The 20,803-nt window shown below is 35.6% G+C and overlaps 1 protein-coding gene across 17 annotated transcripts in view; it reads right to left on the bottom strand.

Annotated features, from left to right (window-relative positions):
* LOC106624388 (uncharacterized) overlaps nucleotides 1-20,803 on the bottom strand; it is a 132,219-nt gene that overhangs the window by 35,084 nt on the left and 76,332 nt on the right. For all 17 annotated transcript variants that reach the window (XM_036364982.2, XM_036364935.2, XM_036364937.2 and 14 more), the window contains 2 exons: nucleotides 13,283-13,439; nucleotides 9,070-9,250 (listed from right to left, as the gene is read on the bottom strand). In XM_036364982.2, the coding sequence (XP_036220875.1) occupies nucleotides 9,070-9,250; nucleotides 13,283-13,439 (338 nt within the window). The remainder of the gene's footprint in view (nucleotides 1-9,069; nucleotides 9,251-13,282; nucleotides 13,440-20,803) is intronic.

The raw sequence follows: 20,803 nt of genomic DNA, 5'->3' as shown, positions 1-20,803 counted from the left end.
TCTGTGAAAAGTGCAAGTAAATTTATATGAATTCGGCTACAGAAATCAACAAGTGTTTTGCATTTGCTAAAAAAATCCAAATAATAAACAAAAGTTGCTAATTTTTTGGATTCGATTTAGTTTCATTACGATATCTCAATTTTTACGCAAGTTACGTACGCACAGACGGACGGACGGACAGACCGTCACCCGGATTTCAACTCGTCTCTTCATCCTGATCATTCATATACAGTAGCGAACAGTGAAATCCGGACAACTAAAAAATCATAGTTCTTCCTTATTATAATAGTCAAATCTTTAATTTTTATTTTTCAAACAATAATATTATATATGTATTTTTAATACATGGGTATTAAGTGTAAACAAAGTCAGTATTGTGCATTGCACTCATGAAACTTTTTCATTTCATTTCATTTTAGATATATTATCATTTTGGTAGCTAACAATATAAACAGTGATATCTAATTTTTTATTTACACTATGGAAAGTATTTCGTTGTTTTAGATAATGCAAACATTAATCGATAAAAAAAATCTCAATAGTATTTTGTCGAACTTGCTCTGCTTTTATACGCTCGGGCATTGAATTAATGGGATTTTTTAAAGTTCCTGCTGCGATTCCGTTATACCGCTTCTTCAAGAATTCTGTCCAATTCTGCTAAAGTTTTTGGTCTCTTCTCTGCTACCTGAGCCTATATTCTTACTATTTTGACACGATGGCAGGGCACAGAGTCATCCTGAAAAATAAGGACATCCGCTCGTGAAAAGTGGGTCTCTATTGAGAGTATTAAATTTGTCTCAAGGATCTGCTGATACTTTGTCTCGTTAACGGTTCCTTCTATTAGGGCTAGTTGGCCAAGGGCATGGTAAGAAAAGCAGCCCCAGATTATTCGGCTGCCTCCTTGCTTAACTGTTCTTTGAACACATTCGTCCTTGAACCGCTCACCAGTTCTCCTTCTTACGTAGGACATACAGTCGCTGCAAAAATGGTTAAATTTGGACTTATCTGAGAAGATAATATTTCGCTAATCAAGATGAGTCCAGTTTTAATGTTCTTTTGCCCATCGTAAACGGTTTTGACGTATTTTTGAGGTTAAAAGTGGCTTTTTGACGGCCCGACGAGCGTTTAAGCCAACCTATTGAAACCTTCGACGAATGGTTCTTGCGCTAAGTTCGGCTAAGTTTAAATAACTCTACTCTAATGTCCTCGGCAGTTTTGAAGCGATCCCTCAAGCTGATACGTTTTATCAGCCGACCTTCCCTTGAGCTTGTCTTCTTATTTGCTCCAGGGCAGTCAACTCTATTCTCGAGTGGTCAGATTTTCTTGTCGCAAAATCAAAATATTACCCTTTTGCATTTCGGACGATTTTTTTTTTAATTCGGCATATTTAAGCTTTAAAGAAGCACGAGCACAAAATACGAGTAAACGTTGCGAAAGTTGCTTTAAAACATGTACAGAGCAAATATTAATATGAAATAATAAGCCTTTCGGCAGTAAATTACGCTTGTCGGTTACAATCGCGCTTTAAATACAAACGGAACAGTTGTCCGGATTTTTTAATGAAGAAAACGTAGGAAATGGAGAATGTTTATTATCTTTCGAAAGAACATTCTTTGACATTTCTTTTTTGAAGATTATCTCTTTCAAATGTTGGCCGTAGCTACGTCTCAGATATTCCATCCGATGAGTATAATTTTCGATGACTCGCATTTCGACTGGTAACTGGCGAGTGGCATCCGTTTTGCTCTAAGGCCTGAATCGGGATTGTACGCATAGACTTTAGACTTTACATATCCTCACAGGAAAAACTATAACGGTGTGATATCTGGGTGGCCAATCAACCGGCCCAAAACGTGAAATTATCTGCTCGACGAAGTGTTCTCTCAATAAAATGATGCGATTTGTGGTAAGTGGCGCCGTCTTGTTGAAACCAAATGTCGTCGAGATCACGAGCTTCAATTTCAGGCATAAAATAGTCGGTTATCATGGCGTGATAACGGTCGCCATTGACGGTTACGGATATCGGCCCACAAACCACACCGAACCGTTGTTTTTGATGTTTACATACCCATTGAGACAGAAATGGACCTCATCGCTGAACAAAATTTGGCTCGAAAACGTTGGATCTTCTTGGAGCCCATAAAGCGAAGCGACGTCGCTTTGGAAAGTCGAGCGGCTTCAGTTCTTGCACAAGCTGTATTTTGTCCGCTTTCAATTTAAGATCTCGACGTAAAATGCGCCAAGTCGTTCCATACGTCAGTTCGAGTTGTTGCGAACGGCGCCGAATCGACTCTCCATGGTCTTCATGTACACTCTCAGCTACGACCGCTATATTTTCCTAACTGCGTGCTGGACGTGGTCTATTCGGTCGAATATTATCAAATAATGAATGCTGGGTCTCAAGATGCGTAATGGTGTTGCGAATATTACGCTCAGTAGGTCGATTGTGTTGACCATAAGTTGAGCGAAAAGCGCGAAACACATTCTTTACAGAACATGAATTTTTGTAATAAAGTTAAACGATTTGTAAATGTTGTTCAAGCAAGGAACGTAAAGGTAAACGAGAAGGTGCAGGTTCAACAGCGAACATTTGAAAAATTTCTGTCGGGGAATTCACCTCACAGGAAGGAAAATCAAATAACATTTCTAGCTTTTATAACAGCGAATTTGTACAAATAAAACTCTCTTAACATGGCCAATCGGGAAATATTTAAGAGAAATATGCTGATATGTATGCCCAATATTTTTGAAATTCTTTTATGTTAATTCATTCATCATTTAAAAATATTGATACATTTCCTGAAATAATTCATATACTTGACACCATTATGGAGTCACAAGAGTACAGAGTGTGTTTTGCCCTCGGAGTTTCACATTCATGTTACATGTTAGCTTTTCTAAACCAACGAATTCCTTGGATGTGCATGTGTACGAATGTTAAGACTTGCGTTTTGCCATCGGCATTTTCATATTATGTCTAATTACTTATGTGTACATGTAAAGATATACATATGAAAGATAAATACTTGTAATTTTTTCTACAAACAATATATGTATGTAGATTGCTTCATGTGAAATCTAAGGCGACACGGTCAACCAAGCTTTTATTGCTTTCATGTCAAAGAGTCAATGTGTCGATGGACTGACGCGACGACGAAGCGTAACAACATTGTGTTGTTGGTAGAAAATCCGAGATGTGCCGAAAAAATAAACGACCGCTCGCCGATTGTCATCGCTTCCCTTGCCGCTCTAACAGCTTTGCCTACAAATCATTGTTAGTCCAGTCATTATAGTAAGTTCACCTCGGAATTCAGATACCTATATAGATAAGTCTGTAAATACTTGTATATTGACACCCTAAAAGTTGTCTCAAAACCTACATATGGTAGGGTGTACGCAACTATTAAATTTCAAGGTCAAAGGTCACAAAAATCGGTTTTTGCGCTTTTTTTGTAAATATCTCATTTCCTATGAGTTTTTTGCTATTGGTATTTATTATCAATATTGTAGAATACAAAATTCTCTACAAATTTTGTTTAAAAATTTTTTTCATACGGTGAACCGTTTTCGAGATAGAGGGCTTAGAGCGCGCGGTCACAGCATCACTTCAGGTCAACCGGTGCCTCCGATCAAAAACGCGCCATATATAGTTGATGAACTATCGATAAATCAATGATTATAAATATTTGTCAATTTTTATTAACTATTATTTATATTTTATCATTTTCTTCATGCCTTAAATCTTTATCTATTCAATAATACTGATCACCGTTTCCTAAAATTAAAAAATAATGAAGGGAAAAACTTAAATCTTACTATAATTATATTCCCATTAACACTAATGACATTTTAATTAGAAAATAATTAAGTGCATCTTCTTAAAAATCTGTAAATTTGTAAATAATAGGACAAGATATTGATTTACTCATCATTTTAATTGGGCGTACACTGTCTTACGAACAAGAAATTTTCTTTAAAAAAGTTGGGAAAGGCAATGTTAAAACGGAGATATACTCGACTAAAAGTTTTGATAATTATCCTCATTCCAAAACACATATTTTATGTCTGCAAGCATTAAGTGGATGTGACACAACTTCTGCGCTTTTTAAAAAGGGGAAAAAAAACATTTTTAAAAGTTTTTGAGAAACTGACCAATTTGGATGAACTAGCTGCAGCATTTGAGGAAGAAAATTGTTCGGCCCAGAGATTATTAGAGAGTGGAACTCAAACCTTATTGGCAGTCTATAATGCTCCGAAATCTGTGAAAAGTCTCGATCATCTTCGTTATATGCATTACGTCAAGTCTACAAAACTTAATAAACCTGTGCAGCTTTCAAATATTCCACCAACAAGTGCAGCTGCTCATCAACATTTCGAACGTGTATATTATCAAGTTCAAACTTGGTTAGGGCATGTTTTGGAACCCCAGGTATGGGGTTGGGCAATGCGAAACGATTTTCTGGAGCCTATCATGACAATTTTACCACCTGCTCCAGAACATTTGCTAAATACAATTTTCTGCAACTGCAAGAGTGGTTGTGGTTCGCGATGCGGATGCAGGAAAGCGGGCTTGCAATGCTCTTTAGCTTGTGGCCAATGTAATGGGCAAGCCTGTCTCAATGCTCTACCATATCAGAGCGACATTAACGAAGATGGAACTTTTGACCCCGAAATCATGGAAGAACTTGAAACAAATGTCGTTGAAGACGATAATGAAGACCAGTTTGAAATTTACCAGCAGCCGGAAGACGACGATGAAGAGAAAGAAGATGATTAAAATTATAAATTGTAGTTTTTGTACCCTTTATTCCATTTTTTTACTTTTAATAAAAATAAATGTATTGAATATTTTTTAATAAATTTTTTTTATTTTTTTTTTGTCATGTAAGAAGTTATTAATATTAATAAGGTTTAAATTCAAATATAATTCCTATATTTTCATTAACAATTCTGCAATTTCATGGGCAGGTAAGTGTTGTTAAATAAATTAATACTGAATAAAAAGTGGATAGGTTAGGAAAAAATGATAAAATATAATATAATAGTTAATAAAAATTGACAAATATTTATAATCATTGATTTATCGATAGTTCATCAACTATATATGGCGCGTTTTTGATCGAAGGCACCGGTTGACCTGAAGTGATGCTGTGACCGCGCGCTCTAAGCCCTCTATCTCGAAAACGGTTCACCGTATGAAAAAAATTTTTAAACAAAATTTGTAGAGAATTTTGTATTCTACAATATTGATAATAAATACCAATAGTAAAAAACCCATAGGAAATGAGATATTTACAAAAAATAAGCGCAAAAAACCGATTTTTGTGACCTTTGAATTTAATAGTTCCGTACACCCTACCATATGTAGGTTTTGAGACAACTTTTAGGGTGTCAATATACAAGTATTTACAGACTTACAGCTGGGTATCTGAATTCCGAGATTCTTACCTAATTTAAGCTTAAATGACTGGACTATGTAAATATGTAGGTTTATATAATATATGAACATGCATACATATTGAGGCAGACTTTTGCGAGCCAGGGAAAAATATTTTAAATTTGTTCAATTTACGATTTTTAGCTTTTGCCATCGTCGCGAAAAGACGCTTGTAGGCAAACGCATGCTCGGGGAGATGTGTAAAGCGTGCATGTGCGCCAGCGTTCATGAATGAAAATGTTTTTGTTTTGTGATTTACTACAAATGTAGGATTTGTCATTTTGGCTGCCATACTGATTTCTGATGCTGCTCATGATATTTGAAACAATTGTTGTTTTTGTACAACAATGTTTGTATTTTTGTCTATTGGCTGACCTACTTGTACTTACAAATGTACGCTTATCTGTAGATTTCATATACATTACGTGTTTTGCAATGTCATAATACATACATATCTACATATAGACCAGTGCGCGCACACGTATTTATTAATAAATGATAATATATCAAAAATTCTATTCCTCTATGTGTACATACACTAGGTAGAAAAAGTATGCGTACAAGGCACCAACAAAAATAAATCGTTGGCAAAAAATGTTATGTCCTTTTTATAAAAATAAAACTTATTAAATTTGCGACAATGACGAATAAAAAATCCATTAGAAAGAGTCTGCGAACAGGGTACATAAGTCGATCAAATATATTCTTCCAGCGAATTCTTCTTAAAATTTAATAGAAAGTTGAATATCCGCAACGTTTTAAAACTTCCGCTAGAGGTTTTGACCCGAAATAGACAAGCTCAGAGGTTTCTCGTTCAGCACATCCTTGAGCATATCTTTTAAGGAAATCGTGCGTTGGCGGATTTTACGTTCCAATGAATCCCATAGGTGCGTTTTAGGATTCAAACCTGGTAATTATGGTGGTGTTTGAAGCTGCTTGGGAACGTTGTAGAGTAACCTAAGCTTTACTATGTCTATGCAGTATGCTTCGGGTCGTTATCCTATAGAATAGCAGTTCCTTCCAAGTCACAATCTTCTGCTCTTTGTTTCAAATGTATTTTTGAGATATTTGGGTATGTATATTTGTCCATGGTGGACTCTATAACTTCCCTTTGGCCCACTCCATTACTAGCTATGCACCCCCATATCATTACTTTTTCACCACCGTGCTTCACATTATTCATAAAGATTTCCTTGCTCGTTTTTCGAAACCTTTTGCCAAAACTGCCGGGGCTTGTTTAAGTGCTCTTTCGCGAAAGAATTATGCACTTGCCTATTGACTGGCGATATGAATGACTTCCTGTGTGCGACTTGACCATTAAAACTTGCTTTTTTAATTTTACGAATCGTATAAGTGCAGAGGGATTTCTTAAAGTTTTCTTAACATTTTGATCGATTTTGGTTGCAGTAAGTCAGGGATTTTGCTTCATACTTTCTGTCACATGGTTACGTATTTCACGCTATGCTAGTATTTTTGACCGCCCTGAACGGGCCGAAATATAAAAAAGCCGATTTGTTTGTAATTTTTTATTATTCTTTTTATGGAAGAATGTGTTCTCCTAACAATTCGACCAATTTTTCTTCTTCAAAAAGTTTAATAATTATTTCCCTTTTAGAGGATTATTTGCCTTTCTTTAATGCGAAATTCGATGTTCTAAACTTAATAACAAACTGAATGAAACTAAAATCGTTTAAAATTCCACACTTTTACTCTTGGTTTTTACGCGAAGAATTCCCATTATACTACTTGTACGCAGACTTTTTCTGCTCTGCGAAATGACAATTTTGTGTAAATTTATCGATAAAACTATGGTATCTGATTTTCACTGCTTTAAATTCTACGGGATTATGCAACAGACTAGTAATAAAGCACTTAATGTGATTTTATTCTAAAATGACATCAAAATTGCCGACGGCAAATCAATGCTTGTTCGACTCCATATTGATGTACATACATATGTATATATGTACGTACATAAATTATTAATTTTGTAACAATTGAAATTAGAAAATTATTAAAAAAGTAAACTATATTTTTTTGCATAACTTTTAGCATTTTATCACACCGCATTCGTGCAAAAAGTTTTTTTTATCAATTTCTCATCATAAAAATCGGTTATATGACAAAAAAACTATCACGCATATGTGAAGTGGCAAGATTTGTAGTCAAATAAAGTCTTTTCGAGTTTGAACAGGGAACAGAGTACTAGGTTCGCGTGAAAATGGGATGGGAAAAGAAATTTGCACAGTACTAAACCGCCATAATACACAATTAGTATTTTGCTCAAATACCTTTTATAGTATTGTACTAATTGCGCAGTGGTAGAAAACACACCAAAATAGACGCTCTTGGCATTGATTTATTTATAACACAGTGCGCGAAATAATTATATGGGGCAACTGTTTTTCGATTAAATATTGAAATCCACGCTTAAACTACTTACATAAATATGTCATTAAACAAACAAAATTGATTCTTTACAAAATAATTATATGGGACAAGTAATTCTATTTCCGTATATGTATATGTATATGCATTGTTATACTCTCGCAACCTGTGGCTACAGAGTATAATAGTTTTGTTCACCTAACGGTTGTTTGTATCACCTCGACCTAATCGAGTTAGATATAGAGTTATGTATATATAAATGAACAGGATGAAGAGACGAGTTGAAATCCGGGTGACTGTCTGTCCGTCCATCCGTGCAAGCTGTAACTTGAGTAAAAATTGAGATATCGTTATGAAACTTGGTCCACATGTTTCTTGGTACCGTAGGACGGTTGGTATTGCAGACGGGCGTAATCGGAAAAGCAAATAAATTGCCATAACTAAGCTCTACAATAAGATACAAGACTGTTATTTGATATACAGGATCACATTAGGTAGGGGCATCAGCAGTTAAAATTTATTTTAAAAGTGGGCGTGGTTAAGCCCCCTAATCGATTTAATGTGCATGAGATATAAGATGACTTTATCGGAACCGCGTTTAAAATGAGACAGTGGGCGTGGCACCGTCCTCTTTTAGGTGAAAATCCATATCTTGGGATCTGCTTAACCGATTTCAAACAAATTCGGTACATAAAATTTTTCTCATATTTCTATGTTTTAGTGCGAAAATGGGCGAAATCGGATTATAATCACGCCTATTTTCCATTTAACACCATTTTAAATTCCACCTGATTCTTTCACTTTCCATTATGCAAATCATGCATCAATGATTGTATCGGGGTAAAACTTTGCGTGAATAATGCGTTTAAGGTATGCCACCTTGTGACCATATATTGTCTACATCGAACCAAAACTGTTCAAGCCCCTAGGTACCGAATGTGTTGACCCCAATGTCTATAGTTGACTTTTTTCCGAAAATATTAGTCAATGTGTAAGATATATAGTTGAAATTCATATAACAAAATAAATAAATGAAACTCTCGATAATAGTATGTCTTTGTGTCAAAAATGGGTTGAATCGGATCAATACTTCCTTTAATATAAAATTTTGCCAACACTTGAAGTAATTTCCCGGGCTTTGATCCTTGCAAGTTGCGAGAGTATAAAATGTTCGATTACACCTAAACTTAGAACTTCCTTACTTGTTTTCTAATTTGTTCGGCATAACTTTGAATATATCTTACCTTATCAATAAATGTGCAACCATGCAAACCGGTTATTTGGCAACGGCGTACATCAGGAACTTTTAAATACGTATGCAACAGCATATTGAAAGTGAAAGATAAATCCTTGCTGGGGTTATATACTCCAATGTGAAAATGTAACTCCTTTTCTCGTAAAATCAGTCGATATGTAATACGAAATCTGCACAAAGAAAAATTAGAAACTTATTAAAAAAAAGAAATCGTATCTTTCTCTTGTTATATAGCGTAAATCGATAGTTATTTTCAAAAATAATGGATTTATTTAGATCTTATATTATAGAACATTCGTATATTAAGGTTTATATCTGTTCGTACACAGCGGTCCAAATCTACAATAGAATACTAAATTCATATTTTTGGATATACAAATGACATGTGCTTAATTCCCTGACTCTATTGTCTCCTCTCTGAACCAACTCGAGATTATGATGTAGTTCATCACTATAAAAAGTTTTATGTGAACAACTTCCGAGATATCGTCCAAGAACTCTCGACCGATAGTTGCGATGCAATTCCTGTATAGTGTTTTACATTTGCCCAGAAGATTTTTTACAGTCTCCTCTTCTTCTACCTCCTGACAGCTTCTATAATAATCAATCTAAGGTGCACCTAGCCTGCTGGCATGTATACCAACTAGACAGTGACTTGTTAGCGGTACTACCAGAGTTTTTATGTCATTAGTTTTGAATTTTGATAGCCGGTTTGTGGGGCCCATGTTCCATTCATGCCACGTTTTCCGGCTAGTTGAGCAAGCCAGGCATTGACTCCACCGAGACTCAACTAGATTTATAACATGCTTAATTATGGTAGTAAATTAAAAGTTTTCTGATAAACTTTCAAAATCCTCGTAAGATCTAGTTACATAACTTTCGAAAACATTGTACTATAGATAATATAACCCGAAACTCTTCCCGTCTTCCTGTTGAGGGAAGCATTGACCTCTACTATACAAATGACGGGCAACAAAACTATCTGGGATCGAGTTATTAACTTATTTCCGTTGTATATGTCTTCGCGAAATATGAAAGTGGTCTAGTAGTTTCCGAGGTATAGGATTTCACCTAAAGGTGGGAAGTATCACGGTCAAGTGTCGAATTTTGACAACGGCTCCTATGAAGCCCTTCCGAACCATCTTGGCTGTAAAATTTAATTGTTATTCTCAGGAGCAGTTGCTTACCTTATTTTGCGAATTTTGGAGTTTGAACAAAATGAATAGCTCTAAATAAACTATTTCTACTCTGTAGCAACATGTTGCAAGAGTATAATAGTTTTATTCACCTAACGGTTGCTTGTATCACCTAAAACTAATCGAGATAGATATAGGGTTATATATTTATAAATGATCAGGATGATGATACGAACTGAAATAGTCTGTCCGTTTAGCGATTTAGGTAGGGTAACCAAATATTAAATATATTGAATTATCGTCACGAAAACAACAAAATTGTTGCAACCATAAAGCCGAAATAAGTTAAAGTACGGTAGTTTAGTTTTTATTACTGTTTAAAATTGTAATCCTTCGAAAATATTACCCGTCTGTAATTCGATGGCCAGATATTGTATATAAATGATTACGATGACAAGACGAGTTGAAATGTGAACTATCCGACTATCCATGCGGAACAACGCACGAGATATTATGTAATGAAACTTGGTATACATATTCCTTGGCACCCAAGGGAGGTTGGTATTGCAAATGGGTGGAATCGGAATTGTTAAAATTGGACGATGGGCGTGGTACCACCCACCTTTAGGTGAAATCCTATATCTCAGAAACTCCTTAACTAATTTCAACCAAATTTGGTGTGTGATGTTACCCAAACATTCCTGTTAGACATTGTGAAAATGGCAAAACTGGATGAAAATTAACACGACTAGTTCCCTCAAGGTATTTCATCTTACATCCAAAAATAGTTGAAATTTAATTATAAATTGTGCTGGGTAAAATCGCCTTAACACCAACACCTAACAAATATTTTGTGAACTTCCGGTTCACTTTATATCGCATCTATTGGTCAATATATAAAAAATCATAATGAAATTTAGAAATAATCTTTTTCTAATAACAGTGTATCCTCTTGCCTTAAATGGATGAAATCACGGCAATACTTTCCCTAGTTTAATATAAAGTTTTGTCAGCACATGAAAGAATTTCCCATTTTCGGTTACACCCGAACTTAGCCCCTCCATACTTTGTTTTTTTTTTATTTATTTTTGAAAGTCTAGCTGAATAATTTACTACAATTGTTCTTTGCTCTTAAAACACTTTATGAATTTTTGAGGTAATATTTCCTTCCCACATTTTTTTCAAAAATACGGAAAAATATAAAAAATTTACAAAATAAAGAACCTTTCGATATATTGTGATGTTTGTCGCATATTATACGCAAAATGTTTTTTCACCAGATTGGTTGTAGTATAGAGTGATGATTAATGTGCAAAATGCACTCGTCAATAAATCGACCACCAGCCGAAAACGATACGACTAATTTTTCTATTTCATAATTTTTTTTTCTGGTGAACTACAATGTTCAAGGTGAATGATGTCCAATAATACACTATAAATTCACGAAAAAATTGTTTTGTCAACGTTATTGATTAATGCGTACTTATATGAACAAGCTAACGTAGAAAGTATCATACTCAAAGCACACAAGACGGGCAGTCGCCTTACTGTTTGAATGAGAAATTCTTGCAATTTGGCATATTTTCACACAATCTATCTATCGATGGCTTCAAATATTAGAATTTATGTTTTTCTGATGGCTATTTGTATTCTTTTATTTCGTAAAACGGTACAAATGAGAATTGAAAACCCGAATACAAAAATTGCGGCGTAGGTGAAATGGTCGTACTGAAGTTTTTAAAACTATTTGATGATCCACGTGAACATTGTGTTGCGTTTGAGAACTTTTTCACCTCTCATAAACTGATAAGCCAACTCACCTCTTTGGATATTATGCTACCGGGACTATTCATGACAATCGTACGAATAAAGCAAAACGTATTGACGTCTCATCATCTAAGAAGAAAGAACGCGGCTGGCTAGACTACACATTTGATCGAAACGATAATGTGCTGATAGCCCGATGGAGCGACAATTCTGTCGTGACCTTTGCATCGAATCATGAGGCAACTGAACCTCTGCATCGTGTTAAGCAATGGAAAGGCGACAAGAAATATTATGTTGATATGCCACACATCGTAAGAGCATACAATAATCGAATGGGTGGCGTTGATCTCTTATAATGCCACTAATAACAAATGCATTGAAGATTCACTGTGCTCTCCTCTCTATGAGAAGGGAATATCACGTACCAACGAAAGATCTATGACACAAAAAACCCGAAAAAAAGTACCATTGAATAAATTACAGTTACGTATTTACGTTGCAGAATGTTTGCTTCGAATGGCAATACCGTCGATTTCGACTTTTGAGACGTTTACTCCATAGGCAACAGCTGTACGAAAATCCAAAGACGCCGCTTTGAAGAGCGTTCGTAAACACAAAGTTTGCCATGGCATTGAAAAATTAGAGAAGCCTCATAGTTCTCAAAATTGTCACAAACATTCGTCTTATTGTGTTTTGTGTTTGAATCAAATCCACGAAATATGAAGTTAAGATATTTAACTATCAATATAATTCTTTCAAAACGTACTTCTGATATGTATATTTTTTTCATTTTGAATAAAATGTAATTTAAAATTGAAGCATCGAACAAAATAAATGATTGTCGACTTTTCGAACAGACTTAATATAAAAATCTAAAAAAATTCAAACCGTCGAGATATTTTCATTATAAGCAGAATTTAAAAATTTAATAAAATCAATGGAGTGACTTTATGCAGAATAGATCGGTTAATGTGTGAATTATCTTCTTAAAATTTCGAGCCAAGTAAACTTGAGAATTGCTAAAAGTTAATGCAATCAATCCAAACCTTCCCCTAGCCCCAAATGCCCGATGTAGTGATTTCGACTCCACATGGTTCATGTTTTCTTTATATGTTTTCCACATTGGTTGAGTTTATTCACATATACATATGTATATCACTTGAGTTATTTATGGTGATTTTAATATAAATATATTGGACATGAAGAAAAATGTAATGAAATGTTGAAAAACAATTTCGTCAAATGATATAATATTTATATACATACATATTTTGATGATAAATTTATTTTAATTCTTACTGATAATTCCACATAGAACGAGTAAATTCGTTGTCCGTCAAAGAGAAAATAGCTTCAACATCACCATTGTGCAAGCGTTCTGGAGATCGCTCCAAATTCCATCTAGTTATACGTGCAAATCCGTGCTGCGGACCAAATGACCAGGGTCCAAATTGAGCTAAAATTGTATAACAAGTTTTGTCAATTTTGTGGATAATATTTATGCATAGGCTTTCTTTTTTCTATGTTTTCCCTTGATACCCTTCCTTGACTTAGTAAATTTAAATTTTGATTTGCTTTTTTTTATGATTTTAAACAGATTTTTTTATTCTCTTGCAACATGTTGCTGCAGACTATAATAGGTTTGTTCACCTAACGGGTGTTGTATCAGTTAAAAATAATCGAGTTAGATATAGGGTTATGTATATATAAATGATCAGGATGATGAGACGAGTTGAAACCCGGGTCTGTCCGTCCGTCCGTCCGTCTGTGCAAGCGATAACTTGAGTAAAAATTAAGATATCTTAATGAAGAATTTTTAATGGATTGGTACACGTGTTCCTTGGTAACAAAATTGAGGACGACTTCGTAGATGGGCGTAATCGGGTCACTGCCACGCCATTAATCGAAAATCTATAAAATGTCTTAACTAAGCTCTTAAGTAAGATATAAACCTAAAATTAGGTACAGAGGATTGCAGTACTAAGGGGCATCTGTGGGTTAAAAATTTTGAAAAGATGGGCGTGGCCTCGCCCTCTTATAAGATTAATGTAGATATCTCTCCCATCTGAAAATATTCTTGTTCCAGGGACCGACTCATTTGAATTTAAATGTATTAGAGTATACGTTAATAGTTGCTTTATTTATTTAACCCTATCTTATATACCACCCCATTCCGACTTATCTGTATACATGCAGCATGCTTCTTTAATAAATAGTGCTACCTCGATGGCAAATAATGCAGATTCAATAATTGTATTAGGTGATTTCAATTTACCGTGTGCTTCGTGGAAACCATTCGATGACTATATCGTGCCGATTTGCAATCGGTCATGTTTTAATGAGTTTTTCGAAAAAATGTCCGAGTTGGGTCTGAACCAAATTAATTTGATTCCGAATAAATTTGGTAAATGCTTAGATTTAGTATACGTTGATACCTCTGCAAAGTGTTCCGTTATTCAGAGTAATCCTCTTGTTCTACCAGAGGACTCATATCATCCTGCTTTGGAAATATCTGTCGAAATCTCAGGCTTTGTACGGGATAATAATCATCAAACTTCTGTACTCGGTTTAACTTTGCAAAAGCTAATTTAAAAAAATTAAATATAGAACTTTCTACAATAACATGGCCTAATTATAATGGTGACACTGAATTGAGTGTCTCTCATTTTAATAATATTATTATGAAATTATTTAAAAAGTATGTTCCAATAGTAATTGTTAACAAAAACAAAAGTATAAGTCCGTGGTTTTCGAAAGAGTTATATAAATTGAAAAACAGAAAAACTCGAGCCTTTAAACATTTTAAAAAAACCGGTTCACTTGTCGACTATTCTAAATATTCGCTATTGCGTCGACAATATTTTGACCTAAACAAAAAATGTTATAATAATTACTTAAATAAAGTTAAAAAAAATATTGTAAGTAATCCAAAATCGTTTTATGATTTCGTCAACTCCAAACGCAGGATTTCCAAATTTCCGTCCGCAATGAAATACAAATCTATCATTTCAAGTGACAATGATATTATATCCAATATGTTTGCAGAATTTTTCAAGTCAAACTACTGTAATAATTCTTCCAAAACTTTTTCTTATCAGCAAGTGCTGTGTTCGAATACTTTAATTAACGCCCCAGTTATTTCTGAAGAAGACGTCCTTTTTAATTTAAATAAGTTAAAACCATCTTTTAGTTATGGCCCAGACATGATACCCTCATGCTTCCTAAAAAATAGTGCCAAATATATTTACTTGCCTTTGACAAGGATATTTAATTCCTCTCTTAAACACGGTATATTTCCTTCAATATGGAAACAGTCATTTATAATCCCTTTGCATAAAAGTGGATTTAGATCGAACATTGAAAACTATAGAGGTATCGCAAAACTATCAGTTATACCTAAACTTTTTGAAGCTATCATCACTGACCATATAACCTTTTCGATTTCTCCGTTAATTTCCCCATCTCAGCATGGATTTCGTAAAGGGAACTCGACTATATCAAACTTACTTGAATTTGTAAACCATGTATCATTGGGTTTTAGGGAACATAAGCATACGGATGTTATATACACAGACTTTAGCAAAGCTTTCGATAAAGTAAATATCTCGATTCTCATACATAAACTTGATCTGCTGGGCTTTCAGCCAAGATTCCTTCAATGGGTATCTTCCTATCTTTATAATAGAACACAACGAGTGATATTTGAGGATACACCTTCAGATACAATTAATGTTTCTTCTGGTGTTCCGCAAGGTAGTCATCTTGGCCCGATTCTGTTCTTGTTGTTTATTAACGATATCTCTTCAGTAATAAAATTCTCAAAAATTTTATTATACGCTGACGATGTAAAGCTTTTTAAATCATACACTTCAACTGAGGAAAGGTGTCTGTTGCAAACAGACTTAAACAATTTGGTTGCATGGTGTGATAGAAATGATTTGCCATTGAATCTCAATAAATGTAAGACGATGTGCTTTTCCCGTAGATCTGTGCACCCCTCTTCTTACGTAATAAAACACCATATTCTAGAGCAAGTTTTAAACTATGTTGATTTGGGAGTTAATATGGACCCTAAGCTTAATTTCAGTCTTCATATTGATACCATGGTCTTGAAAGCAAAAGCTGTCCTCAGTTTTGTTAAACGTTGGTCTAAAGAATTTAGAGATCCGTATATTACTAAAACACTTTATACAACTTTGGTTAGACCTATATTGGAATATGGCTCTGTGGTATGGAACCCTAGCTACCAAATCCATTCTGACAAGTTAGAGTCGGTTCAAAAACAATTTTTACTTTTCGCCTTAGCGCATTTCCGATGGGATGCTAGGGTAAGTCTACCTCCATACACAAGTCGTTTAAAACTTATTAATCTACCTACACTTTCTAGTCGTAGGGAAATGCTTGGCATAATATTCTTAGTGAAACTTTTGAATAGAACTGTTTGCAGTTCTTTTCTCCTGTCTGAAATTAAATTTAATATCCCGGTTCGCCTTTCGAGGCAGTTTAGACCTTTACTGCTAAAATCCTGTAGATCAAATTTTGAACTAAACGAGCCATTCCGCCGTATATGTCATGATTTTAATTCTCATTCCAGCACATTTGACTTATCTGACTCACTTTTCAAAATTAAAAAGACTTTATTGTTTTCTCTTAATAAATGAAAATGTAACAATTTATTATATTGTAACTTTAGATCTTAGCTGTCGAAATTTTTGTTTCTGTAGCTGAGCAGTTTTAGATCTCAACACTTAAAAAACTCTCTTGCCTTTTCTGACTCGGCTAATTCCGCACGTATGCGGATTGCGCCCCTCGCGTCGGTTGGGCGGGAGGAGGGTAATCGTTGGGTTTATTATTATTATTATCTTCTAAGCCGCTAAACCTATAATAAGCAAATTCACTTACAACAAATCTTTTTAGCACCCCTACCGATAGTGTGAAAATGCGTAAATTCGGACTATAACCACGCTCACTCTTCATATAACGGTTATGTTAAAAACTACTAAAAAGCTATAACTCACTGAAAAAAAGCGACACAAGTATTTAATTTCACCGTGGCGTGGCACCGCCCACATTTTAGGTGAAAACCCATGTCTCGGGACATGTTCCACCGATTTAAATTAAATTCGCTACGTAAGATGATTCAAATATTTCTATAATACAGTGCTACGGACTACAACCACGCCTACTTTTCACACAATTTTAAATTTCATCTGATTCTTTCAGTTTCCAGTATACGAATCAAGCGAGAATGAATATAACTGGATAAAACTTTAAACGAATAGTGACTTTGAAGTGTGCCACTTAAGTGGGTCATAGCTCCTAACAAAATTGCGAACTATTATCGAAAATATCGGTTAATCTATGGGATATATCATAGAAATTTCGAGAAACTCCTTTTCTGATAATAGTATGCCTCTATGCCACAAATGGGTTACATTGGATCAATAATTTCCCTAGTCCCCATATACCTTATACAAAACTTTTCGAACTTCCGGATGACTTTATGCCGCATATATCGACCAATATGTGAGTTATCTCAATGAATATTAAAGAGCGTGTTTTACCTTAACGGGGCAATGGATAAAATCCCATATAACTAATATTCGAGTTTTCAAGCATATCCTTTTCTTTACTCCTCATATATTTGTATGTTTGGTACCTTAATGAAACTCAGACATTTTTTTCTTTTAACAATATGTAATAATACTAAAAAATAATATAATAAAATCGGGTCTATACTGCCCCTATCTCTCATATACCTATACCAGAGAACTTAGATGAACAAGAGGGTGCAGGTTCGACAGCGAACGTTTGTAAAATTTTAGTCGGGGAATTCATCTCATAAGCAGAAGAAACAAATAACATTTGTCGCTTTTATAACAGCGGTGAATCTGTACACATACGCTCTCTTAACATAACCAACCGGCGAATATTGAAGAGAATATAATATGTATGCCAAACTGGGAATATTGATAGTCCATTTGAAATATTTTTCTTTTTATTGAACTATTATTTATTATTTTTTTAATTATTTTATGTAAATTCATTCTTACTGAGTTAGTAGTTAGTAGTAATAATTTAATATAAATCTTTAAATAATTCATGTATTTGACACCATTAAGGAGTCACAAAAGTACAGAATTCATGCACTCAACCAGGGAATTCCTTTAATATCGTGTATACATGTAAAGAAATATTATAGAACACACGTAAGGAAGTTTAAAATTCGGGTGTAATCGAACACTCAATACTCTTGCAACTTGCAAGGATTAAAGCCGAGAAATTACTTCAGGTGGTGGCAAAATTTTATATTAAAGGAAGTATTGTTCCGATTCAACCCATTTTTGACACTAAACATACTATTATCGAGAGTTTCATTTATTTATTTTATTATATGAATTTCAATTGTATATCTTACACATTGAACGATATTTTCGGTATTAGTCAACTATAGGCACTGGGTTCAGTACCTAGGGGCTTGAACAGTTTTGGTTCGATTTAGACAATTTTTTGTCACAAGGTGGCACACCTTAAAAGCATTATTTACGCAAAGATTTACAATATAGGCATTGTTGCTTGATTTGCATAATGGAAAGTGAAAGAATCAGATGGAATTTAAAATGGTGTTATATGTAAAATAGGCGTGGCTGTAATCCGATTTCGCCCATTTTCGCACAGATCCCAAGATATGGATTTTCACCTAAAAGTGAGCGGTGCCACGTCCACTGTCTAATTTTGAAGTCGGTTCATATAAAGTCATCTCATACCATCCCAGAGATAAAATTTAATGTCTCTGGCGTGTTTAGTGCTTGATTTATCGTGCTTTTAGTAGTTTTTAACAGTACCGTTACATGGGGAATGGGCGGGTTTGTCACCCGATTTCACCCATTATCACACTGTCGATAGAGGTGGTAAAAACATTTTTTCTCAGTGAATTTTGTTATTATAGCTTTAGCGATTAAGGAGATATGCACATTAAACCTATTAGGGGGCGGGACCACGCCCACTTAAAAACAAAATGTATGTGCAGATGCTCCTATCTAATGTGATTCTGTATACCAAATAACAGTCTTGTATCTTAGTGTGGAGCGTGGCAGTGGTCCGATTACATCCATCTGCAATACCAACCGCCTTTCGGCAATAAAGCTACTAAATGCCGTCAGCCATGCTCATACGCACAGTCGGAGCCAGCAAATCACTCACAATAGGCAAGCTCAGCTAATTCAGTATCAGAAACAGGCAAACACTCTGATACTAAAAGCACTTACCGACTTTGCATTTATGACACGACAGCCAACATGAAGTGTTTGATCGATTCAGGTGCAGATGTGTCCACTGCCGCATGCAGAACTCTCTCTGTGGGTAGACGCTTCGGATTTTGCAGCCGGCGCCGTTCTGAATCAGATTGTTGACGGTGCTCTGCAGCCACTAGGATTTTTTTCACGCAAGTTTACGCCCGCAGAAACACGCTACAGCACCTATGACCGCGAGTTGACCGCAGTTTACTTCGCGATGCGCCACTTTCGTTACATGGTAGAGGGTCGTGTTTGCCATGTGTACACCGACCACAAACCACTCATCTTTGCCTTTCACCAACACTTGCATAAAGCTTCAGACAGACAAGCTAGACAACTGGACTTCATATCCCAGATTACAACTAAAATTCGGCATGTTAAAGGCGAAGACAATGTAGCAGCCGCCCTGCTCTCGCGAATACAATCGCTCACCGCAGTTTCGATCAACTATGATGAGCTTGCAGATGACCAAGCTAATGACGAGGAATTAAACTCATACTTAAACAATACGATTTCCCATTCTCTTAAATTAAGAAGTTTTGTTTTACCTTCAGGTTCAAAGAAAGTTGTTTGCGACCTTTTGACAGGCCTTTGACGCCCTTTTATAACAGCGAGGTTCCGTCAAGCCTTTCTTCAAGCCACACACAATCTATCACACCCTGGGATGCGCGCCACTGCAAAATTAATGGTTGAACGTTTTGTGTGGCCGGGAATTCAACGCGACAGTAAGTTGTTTGTTAAAAATTGCGCTCAGTGTCAACGCAGCAAAATCATTCGCCACAATAGAAGTTTGTTACAACGCAGGGAGAGCCCCAGTCAACGCTTTGGCCACTTGCACATAGACATAGTTGGCCCCTTCCCATCGACATCACGTCCGACCTCGGTCGCTAATTTGAGAGCGCGTTATTCCACGAGCTCCTGCAATGCCTTGGAGTTTCACACCTGCGAACTACACCATATCACCCACAGTGTAATGGGCTGATTGAAAGGTGGCATCGCACACTAAAATCCGCAATTTTATGTCACAACGTAGACAATTAGACAGCCTATCTACCAGTCATCCTGCTGGGTCTCTGCTCAGCCTTTAAAGACGACATCGGTTGTTCACCTGCAGAACTAGTTTATGGAACTGTGCTTCGTCTACCGGCCGATTTTTGCACTAGCAACGGTCGCACTTGCGACGAAACAGAGTTAGTACAAAAGTTACGACACATCATGAATGAAATTCGCCCAGTTGATCCCGTTTGGTACTCTTCACAAAAGACATTCGTTCACAACAGTCTCAAGTCATGCGATCAAGTCTTCATTCGAGACGATTCCATCCGACCATCGTTATCAGCACCCTACAAAGGACCATTCAAGGTTATCAATCGTACGCCGAAATATTTTGTAATCGAGGTCAACGCTAATAGAATTAAAGTCTCCATCGATCGTCTAAAGCCCGCTTTCATCGCGCCTTCTACGACTCTCTAGGAGGGGGGTACTGTGGTTCCCTGTGCCGTGCGTTGCCTTCGCAATCCTAAGT

This window comes from Bactrocera oleae, chromosome 3, assembly GCF_042242935.1.
Source record: "Bactrocera oleae isolate idBacOlea1 chromosome 3, idBacOlea1, whole genome shotgun sequence".
Classification (NCBI taxonomy): Eukaryota; Metazoa; Arthropoda; class Insecta; order Diptera; family Tephritidae; genus Bactrocera; species Bactrocera oleae.
The sequence above is the reverse complement of the archived record's forward strand: the minus strand, read 5'-3'. Positions and strand labels throughout refer to the sequence as shown.